This window comes from Oryctolagus cuniculus, chromosome 8 (assembly GCF_964237555.1).
Source record: "Oryctolagus cuniculus chromosome 8, mOryCun1.1, whole genome shotgun sequence".
NCBI lineage: Eukaryota > Metazoa > Chordata > Mammalia > Lagomorpha > Leporidae > Oryctolagus > Oryctolagus cuniculus.
Genome location: NC_091439.1, coordinates 111,431,686 through 111,441,592, shown reverse-complemented (window position 1 = coordinate 111,441,592; position 9,907 = coordinate 111,431,686). Strand labels below are relative to the sequence as shown.

At 46.8% G+C, this 9,907-nt stretch overlaps 1 protein-coding gene across 1 annotated transcript; it reads left to right on the top strand.

Annotated features, from left to right (window-relative positions):
• Positions 1-1,344: 1,344 nt before the first annotated feature.
• LOC100344523 (ubiquitin carboxyl-terminal hydrolase 17-like protein 6) lies at positions 1,345-8,101 on the top strand. Its single transcript, XM_070047121.1, has 4 exons — positions 1,345-1,369; positions 1,460-2,512; positions 5,611-5,786; positions 7,997-8,101. Exons 1-4 carry the CDS (start codon positions 1,345-1,347, stop codon positions 8,099-8,101), a joined length of 1,359 nt encoding a protein of 452 aa, XP_069903222.1.
• The last annotated feature ends 1,806 nt before the right edge of the window (positions 8,102-9,907 follow it).

Below are 9,907 nucleotides of genomic sequence, written 5' to 3'. Positions count from 1 at the left end.
GTTGTGGATAAGGACCTGCCATCCACCTCACACTTGGAAGCTCCTGAGTTCAGTTTTATCAGATGTTGGTTTTTTATTTCCTGAATCAATAAAAGATAAATTTTGAAATTATACACAAAAAGAATTCCCTTATGAACCTTCTTTCTCCAATGTTTTGGTAATCACACAATCAGATTATCAAACAATAAAGTTTTCTAAGATATTTTTGAACACACTTAATATTTCAATGTTAAATGACCATGACAAATGATACTCCGTGTTTTTTCTTCTATTTGTTGAATAAAATAACATGAAAACAGATGATTGTAAAAATAAAAGATAGAAAAATAATGGAAGGAGGAGTGAGTTTGGTGGTGTAGGCAGGAAGGATGCTGAGATGACAAGTATCACTATGTTCCTAAATATGTATATATGAAATTTGTTCACCTTAAAGAAATAAAAAACTAGTCAATTTCCATAACTCATTCATTCACTCATTCACTACCTGATAGAAAGAAGGATAATGGAGATTATGCCCCTAAGAATTTAGAATTCCAGGTAATAATTATTATTTGGAAAGATATTTTATCCCTTTCTGTACAAAAATAGAGAATACTTCCCAGAAAATTATTGCCTGATCCCTGCATGTCACTGATCCTGCAATTTATTTTCCTTAAGCATTTGTTACAAAACAATTGTAAAAAGAATCTGACCTGGAAACATTCCCTGGATCATGGCTTTAGATTATCTCAGCTCCTTTGGTTGCAGTCATCTGAGGAGTGAACCAGGAAATGGAAGATCTTTCTCTCACTCTTTCCCTATCTCTGTCTGTAACTAATGCACAAATAAATAAATAAAACATTTTGAAATAAAGTCAGCCTGCTGTCAAGAACATTTTAACAATTACCACTGATAGCATCTAAGATATGTCAATCCTTTGGAAATATTCATGCCTGCAAGCATTGTACTTACACACAGAAGGACACTCACAAACCTGTTTTCAGCTTTCATTCCTTCCATCATTCTTCCTTGTTTACCTTTGAGAAATCAGAGGCACATATAATCACATCAAGGCAACTAAGTTCCAAAATAGGCAGATGTAAGCCTTAACCTGAAAATTGCATCTCCTCCAGGTGTTGAAAAAAGCAGTGCAGTCATACAGGATATCAGGCAGTAAGACCACACCCTAAAACCCTTAATCTAATTAATGGCTTGTAGTTGATTGGTGGATCTTGTACCTGGTCAAGGGTGTCATGGGTAGTGTGGAATATAAAGGATGGGTGAGAAAAACAGACGATCATTTGAGGACAGTCTCATAGACCATCCAAGGAGAGAAGCCATGTGACAGTGGCTCCTGGAGACATGATGGCTGCTTCACCTCTCAAGGAAGGTGAGTTCCACTTTAATGACTTGCCAACACGCCAACTTTCCCATTCTAGCTCAGAGGGGGATGATACTCATGGTGGTGTTTGTCTCCCAGGGAAATCACCACCCTCACCTCAGAAAGAGCTCCCGCTGCAAAGTGATTTGGCTTCGGGGGCGACCCATCTGGCTCCCAGTGGAGGAGCTTCTCTGAGCTGCAGCTGGAAGAGACCTTATGGCATTGGGGCCGGTCTGCAGAATACGGGCAACACCTGCTACCTGAATGCAGCCCTGCAGTGTCTCACGTATACCCCACCCCTCGCCAACTATATGCTGTCCCAGGTGCATTCTCAAAGCTGTCGTCGTTCGGATCGCTGCATTCTGTGTGCCGTGGAAACGCACTTTCTCTGGGCCCTCCACAGTCCTGGCGACGTGATCCAGCCCTGTCAAGTGCTGGCTGCTGGCTTTCACACAAACAGGCAGGAAGACGCCCACGAATTTCTGATGTTTGCTCTGGATGTCCTGAAGGCAGCAGGTCTGCCTGGGCTCATGGACGAGGTGGGTCCCCAAGAGGACCAATCTCCATCCCAGCAGATAGTGGGAGGACACTGGAGGTCTCAAATCCAATGTCTCCAGTGCCAAGGCATTTCAGAAACCTTGGACCCTTACCTGGAGATCGCGTTGGATATCAAGACAGCCGACAGTGTGGAGCAAGCTTTGCAGCACTTGGTGCAACCTGAAGAGCTGGCTGGAGAAAACGCCTATCACTGTGCTACCTGCCTACAGAAGACAGCTGCTTCCAAGACACTCACCTTGCAATCGGCTGGCAAGGTGCTTCTCTTTGTATTGAAACGGTTTTCTGATTTCACGGGTAAGAAACTTGTTGGAAAAGTGCACTATCCTGAGTGCCTGGACATGAGACCTTACATGTCTCAGCAGAACGGGAGGCCACTGGACTATGTTCTCTATGCGGTTCTCGTCCACGTTGGCTTGAGGTGTCAATCAGGACACTACTTCTGCTATGTCAAAGCTGGCAATGGTCACTGGTATAAAATGGATGATGCTAAGGTAAGAGCCTGTGACATCACTTCTGTCCTGAATCAAAAAGCCTATGTCCTATTTTATGTCCAGAAGAGTGAATTTGGAGGAAAAAATGGGAATGTGTCTCCAGGTATGGAACCATCACACAAGGAGAGCTTGAAATGTTTTCCAATATTAAAGCTGTATAGTCAGTGGAGCACTTGGAGAAAAAAACTCAGGAAATCACCTTAGATCAGCAGAAATCCCTCCAAGACCAGAACCAACCAAAGAGTGCATTCAACCTCCAGAAAGTGGAGCCCACCCTGCCATGCAATGTGATCTGAATTCACCAGTCAAGATCTACGGGGGGATGAGAAAGCACCACCCATCCTGACCAGGAAAGGGCCCTGCTTCCCCAGGCATCTGAGCACATCACTGGTCAGGTTACCATAAATCCTAGCAACCTCCCTTGTCCAGGATGGAGGATTAGACCTCCCAAGAAAAAGAACAACCATGGAATAGTCCTCTGTTGATGTTCAGTTAATTTTATTACAAGAGTATTTTACATGTATGTGGTTGGGTGATAGTGCACAATTTAGTATGTATATTTGCAAGTGCAAAGTGTTTGTACTTATTAACTATCCTAAGTATTAAACTGAATCTTACATTTGAATAAAATTTATATTCAATATACTTCATAAATGATGAGATCATATTTTTTGTGTGGCCATTATGTTGGATTTAGATGTGAGCTTTAAGCATGTCATTAAGCACTTGTTGAGATTAGAGGCACAGAACCCACTGCTTAATGTTGGAATTTATGCTGAAGCTGAGAAAATATGGGGAATAATGGCCTCCTTCTTGTTTGGCTACAAATGAAGAACAACATCTCGTGTTTTCCTGACCATCACATCTCACTGAGGTCTTTGTGCCAGTTTTTTCTTAGTAGAGCAGGGGATCCTCATGGCCTCTCTCTTACCACCGTGTCATTGCCTCAGGTTGCCAAAAGCCCTGAAAGGTTGGTTTGACCCAGGATGAGCTTCTAGAAATTAACCACTGTCTTCAATTTTCAACAACATTGTGTGGTCATCTCCATGATACCTAGTGGGATCCCTTAATCCTCCAGATACACCACACTTTGTCCATGGAGATTCTGGGGCACAGAGACTGACCCCAGCCTCCAGAAAAGGATACTGTGAGGACAGACACTGCTGTGCATGTTATAGCTTTGTCTGAGTCAGTTTAAAGCCAGCAATTCACAATCAGTGCAACTGAGGTGCTAGAATAGCATGAAACCTTCTGAGTCTCAGAATACTTGGGGTCCCTTAGTTGACATGGAAAGACTGAGGCTGCAATGGGATGCAGGGACACTCCCACCCACCTACATAACCTAAAACATTTAAGCCCCTCCAAAAGTCTGCGGACATCTCCTGCCAGCCTGTGTCTCCCTCCCGGTGGTCAGACTCACTGTGCGCTACACGCCCAGCAAACAACTACACTACTGGGCAGAGGTAAAGGAATATAGATTTCAGGCCGTTGAGTGTCTGGGAAGATCTTATGGAAAGCAAAAGAAGAGGTGTAAGTCTTCAAGATTAAGAAGTTAGACTAAAAACCCTTTTCTTGTCCAGCTTCATGGTGCAACAGGTTAAGCTACAGCCTGCCATGCTGCCATCCACTCTGGGCACATGTTCGGGTCTAATATCCATGTGAACAGAAAATCCAATGAAATATCCCTGGAAATACCAGAAAATAATTTTTCATTATATGAAAGTAAATTGATCTATCTCCTAAGGAAGATACTTTTTACAGATTCCACATTCTATACTTGCAATAAGATATTCAGAAATAGGAAGCAAAAACACAGGATAGAACCTAAGGGGGCTGGCGCTGTGGTGCGGTGGGTTAACGCCCTGGCCTGAACCACCAGCATCCCATATGGGCACCAGTTCAAGACCCGGTTGCTCCACTTCCTGTACAGCTCTCTGCTGTGGCCTGGGAAAGCAGTAGAAGATGGTTCAAGTCCTTGGGCCCCTGCATCCACATGGGAGACACAGAGGAAGCTCCTTGCTCCTGGCTTCAGTTCGGCACAGCTCTGGCCATTGCAGCCAATTGTGTAGTGAATCATTGGATGGAGGACCTCTCTCTCTCTCTCTCTCTCTCTCTCTCCCTGCCTCTCCTCTCTCTGTGTAACTCTGACTTTCAAGTAAAATAAATAAATCTTTAAGAAAAAAAGAACCTCATATATTTCAAGAACAATTTCAGGTACATGAGAATAAACATAAAGACAAAGGAGAAATTGCTAAATATTTAGAAGCTAACTAAATTATGGAATATCAACCACATTTGTCTCAAATATACTTACATTTACAAATCATTTTGATATGAAGTAGAATAAATTAAGTGGAAAAGGAAAGGAATGTATGTACTCAAGACACAATAATTTTGGTGTTTTTTTTTTTACTTTATACCTAACAACTACATATTTATACAGTACAACGAGATGTTTCAATAGATGCACACAGCATGTAGTGCTGAAGTCAGGATAATTAGCATACAATCACTTCCAGCATTTATCATTTCATTATGGTGAGAATATTGAAATACTTTATCAATGATTTTGAAGCATTCAATGTTGCTATTGCAACACTCTCAGTGGAACCAGAAATAAACCGGACACAAACCCGCAATGCCTCAGCCCGCAGGACCCAGGTCCTGGTGCAGGGAGGTCCTAGGAGCCGAGTCCACGTGGCATCTCTGCCTTCAGGGTGGGGGCGCAAACCGGGTGAGTGGGTGTCAGGGTGCAACCGCGCAGCAGGCACAGGCAGGGTCTGACGTGTCACATTCTGGCTTCCACCGTGAGAAACGAAGGACGGATTCAGAGTCCTAATGCACCCAGCTCCCACAGGACCCCTCCCGGGGTCCCGAGCCGACAGGAGCAGGCAGAGCACGAGGGCCGCCCGCTTGAACTGTCTGCAAGCAAGCAGTAGCTCTGCCGTCAACCAAAGCGGCCCGACAACACCAAGCTTTTAACTCAAGGTAAGTGAAAATTCGTGAGTGGGAGCAGCCCATGGGGCTCGCGAGGACACGAAGGTAGACACTGGGGTTCTGCCGGGCAGAGGCTCTCGCAAAGCTGGATGCCCTCCAGGGACCCCATTTCCCTTCCCCGCTATAGGCCCTGTGGATTGGGCAGAGAGGGGCCCAAGCTTCGCCCACACTGGCCCTGACTTTTCTCCTGGACCTGCTTCTCAGGAACTCCGTGCCCAGTTGACCCGGAAGCAGACCTTCCTATTCGGGATGTGAAGGCAAGCATTTCCGGTTCACGCCCCTGCATCTCAGGTGCCGTAGGCTCTTCAAGCTCAGGCTCCCAGGTATGGGGTGTGGGCATGGCTGCGGCAGGCAAGACCCTGCGATCCCCCGAGCTGCCGGTGAGAACCTTGCATTGCTGTGCACTGCCTCAAGGCCCACTGGTCCACAGCCTGAAGTTGGTCCCGTTCCATTCCTGCTTAAAACCACTGCCAGCCTATGCCTGCCAGACCTTTTTGCTACTGGAGTTTTTATCCTCTCCTCTCCTCACCCTTCCCCCAAAGTCTTAGTCAGGAGCTGGATTTGTTAGACCCTCAGAGTGAGGATGCTAACACGTCGAGAGGCACACCCCAGAGACTCAGACTCCAGACCAGCTGATGCAAAAGCAAGAGGATTTATTCAGCGTCTACACAGATGAGCCTCCTGAACTCGGGAGTCTGGAGAGCCCCCCCAGTACAAGCCACACGGTTTATATACCCACAGCAACCAATCAAAAGCACTATAGAGTCCATGCACACAGCAGTCCAATCCGCAAGCTGATCATGTGAAGGGCATGCATCTTCTATCCAATCAGCTATGAGATCACACAGGAGGCATGCACCTCGTCGCCATTTTGTTGTTTACTTCTGTAGTAGTTCCTTTCCCTGCCAGCGCCATCTTGTTCACCCTGAGGGGGGACGACTTCTCGCTCCCTTTGTTCCCCTTGTGGGAGAGTGGCGTCCCACTTTCCACACCATTATTTGAGTATTAGGAGGTATACAAACTGGGTTAGGTCTTAGCACAGCCAGGCACAAGTGTCACAGCTAGCTAAGCATAGAGTCCCTTATTTTATAGCTGCACCTAATTTTAGCTTTGGGGGAAAAAGTTTAGGGCTGTAATTTTAAACTTTAATTTTTATTTGGGGCAAAGGTGACTTCTTGTTTTTAATGGTATTGGCTTAGGTCACTCCATCTTGGTTTGATTTTTAAGGTTCTTCATTCCCCCCTTTTCTTTTTGGAGAGATTTTAATCCTAAAATCTAAAGGTCAGTGCCATTCCTGAGAGCCTGGTATTGTTGGGTGAGTACAAGGGCCTGCGTGATGGACAGTGGTCCTGGATGAACTGCAGCAATCGATTGAGGATGCATGGACAAAAGTTAAAATTAGGAGGAGGATAATGAGGGGGCCCATGACTGTGGAAATGAGAGTGGTTAACCAGGGGGACTTGTTGAACCAACCCTCAAACCAGCCTTGTTGGGCCTCTCAATCTTTACGTCTTTTGTCCAACCTAGCCCTTAGTTTTGCCATGGAGTCTTCTATGACTCCCGAGTGGTCGACATAAAAACAGCACTCTTCACCTAGGGCTGCTCAAAGGCCCCCTTTTTCAAGAAGGAGTAAGTCAAGCCCTCTCCTATTTTGTAAGACTACCTCGGACAGGGAAGTGAGGGAGTCCTTCAGCCTAGTTATAGATTGTTCCAGGGCCTGTATGTCCTCATTGATGGCGATTTTTAAGTCATTATAATACCTAGGGCCTTGAATTAAGGCTGTTGTTCCAGTTCCGATTCCAGCGGCAACCCCTAGTCCTACCAGGACTGCCAGAGTTATAGAGACCGGTTCCCTGCGGAAGCGGGTAGGGCGTCTAGCATAGGAGTCTTCCAAGGTCCTAGTGGGGTTGTAGATAATCTTGGGCATAAGTCTTACCATTATACAAAAGTCTTGGGTGGTGTTAAGGACAAGGGGAGATGCACAAGGGGTAAGTCCTGTGTTACAGGCCCACCAATTTCCATTTCCTGGGCTAACATATGTGGCATTTTTTACACTTGCACTTGAGATGGTAATGTTACATAGTTGCGAGTGGGATGGGGGAGGGCTTCCTAAACATATGCCCTTTCCTGACACCTGGGTTAGTGTAAGTCAGGGCCATGCTTTGTCCCATGGACACCAGCTGCTATTGGTAGCATTATATGAGTCAACTACTGCCACAGCCAACAGGAAGAAGTAAGGTCGGGATTGGTGTGGTTAAGGACAGAGTAGGCCCCTTTGATTAATTTTAGTAGCCTTTGACTGGTCTCTAGAGGCAGGGGCGGTTTAGAGGGTGGGGAGGTTACTCAGGTTTTTTCTGAAGGCTCAGTTGGGGCCACCTGGATTGGGGTGATTTGAGGCCAGGATTTAACTCCAGCGGCCTTTGGCTGGGACCATGGGGCGGTGTTTGGGCCCACGGATACCGATGCTGGGGTTTCTATTTTTAACCAAATAGTTAATAGAAGACCCGTGTCATGGCCCAAGGAATAAAGCCGAACACCCCATTGTCTGCCGTAAATCCAATTTCGGTTTTGTTTTCCCTTTTCGGTAAAGGTTATGTTTAAGAGGTTACAGGTGAAGTTTGAACAGGAACAGGGAATGTCCTGCGCCCATCTGCCAACCGAAATGAGGTCCCAGTTGGATGAAGGTTTCCAGTAGGTAGTTCCCGATGTTTCACATCCCCAACTTGCACAGTAATAGTAGTCCGCCCCGCCACAGCGATACATGGTTTCCCGATTGCGGCCATTTCGGGGGCACGCGTACAAGTCAAGGGTTTTAAGCTTATGGCGTAGTAGGGGGTGGCTGCATTCATACCCCCACCCGCCTATTCCCCCGGACATCCTGATGTTGAACCTACAGATCGGGGGACTTTCCCTGGGGTCTACTGTCGGGATGTCCCAAGTGTCTAAACCAGCCGCCAGTTGACATAGATCTGGGGTAAGGTGCAGCCACCATGTCCATTTGGGTGCGAGATTACTTACAGAACATGCAACATCACTCGTGGCCGACACTACCTGCCATGTCAGCTTCTTTGGGGCATGGGGGTTAGCAAGGACAATTGCAATGATTAGGACAAATAAAGTTAAAAATATTATGTGGTTTTTGAGAGTCTTAGCTTGAGCGGATTTTGGGTGCGCTGTAGTTTCCATTTGGTTGGCTCACTCGGTGCTCCGTCAGCCTCTGGTGGTGCTCACTTGACATGGGACACGTGGATCCAGGCGGCGACTCCATCTACCTTCAGGGCCGTCGGCGTAGTCAGCAGTACAGTGTAGGGGCCCTTCCAGTGGGGCTCGAGAGTCTTAGACTGGTGTCTCCGAACATAGACAGAGTCCCCGATCTGAAGAGGGTGGGGCACCGATGTGTTCCCAGTCCGGTAGGCCGCAGCCAAGGGCTTCCAAATTTGGTTCTGTACAATCTGAAGTGCCTTCAGTCGTGCCTGCAAGTTAGGCATGTTAATAAAGGGATCAAATGCAGGGTTAAGCAGATTTGCGGCAGGAGGGGGTCCTCCATACAGTATTCTATATGGGGTTAGTCCATGGTCCAAAGGGGTGTTCCAGACCCAGAACAGAACCATGGGGAGGAGTTGGACCCAGTCTCTAGTGCCAGTCTCTATAGCTAATTTAGTTAAGGTCTCTTTAATTGTTCTATTCATCCGCTCTACCTGTCCTGAACTTTGGGGCCTGTAAGCACAATGTAATTTCCAATTTATCCCCAGTGTTTTTGGCCACCAGCTGACTTACCTGGGAGACGAAGGCAGGCCCATTATCAGACCCAATTACCTGAGGGAGACCAAATCGTGGGAAGATGTCCTCGATGATTTTTTTTTTTTTTTGACGACCACTTGAGCGGTTTCTCGTTTGGTGGGGAAGGCTTCCACCCACCCAGAGAAGGTGTCTACAAAAACTAGGAGATACTTGTTACCATATTTTCCTGGCTTAACCTCGGTGAAGTCTACCTCCCAATTGACTCCGGGTTGATTTAGCTGGAACCTTGTTCCTTCCAGCAGCTTGAGGCGCCCCCACTTCTGAAAGCAAATCCTGGCCCAATAGGGGGTATGGGCAATCTGGCACCAGTAGGAACGAGTGAGTCACCTGTCCAGTGTTCAAATGGACCTTTCGTTCAGTTGTCCACCTGTACAATTTTCCCCCAGTAGCTCCCTGGACCCAAGAAGTTTTAGAACTCAGAGGCCCCTGGCCTTGGTCAGCACTGAATGTTGTGCTCCCATATCTACCAGGAAGGTCACCGGGTGCCCCCCTATGTCAAGAGTTACCCTGGGCTCAGGGGGGCTCCTGGCCCTGTCTTTCCTAGTTGTCTTCCCCCAAGAGCAGGACTGGAACTCTTTTTCTTAGTTTCCTGAGACAGCTTAGGGCAGTCCTTAACCCAGTGTCCCTTTTCTTTGCAGTAGGCACATTGGTCTCATTCTAATTGGGGCCTTCTCTTGTCTCCCAGCGTCTTATTCTGTCC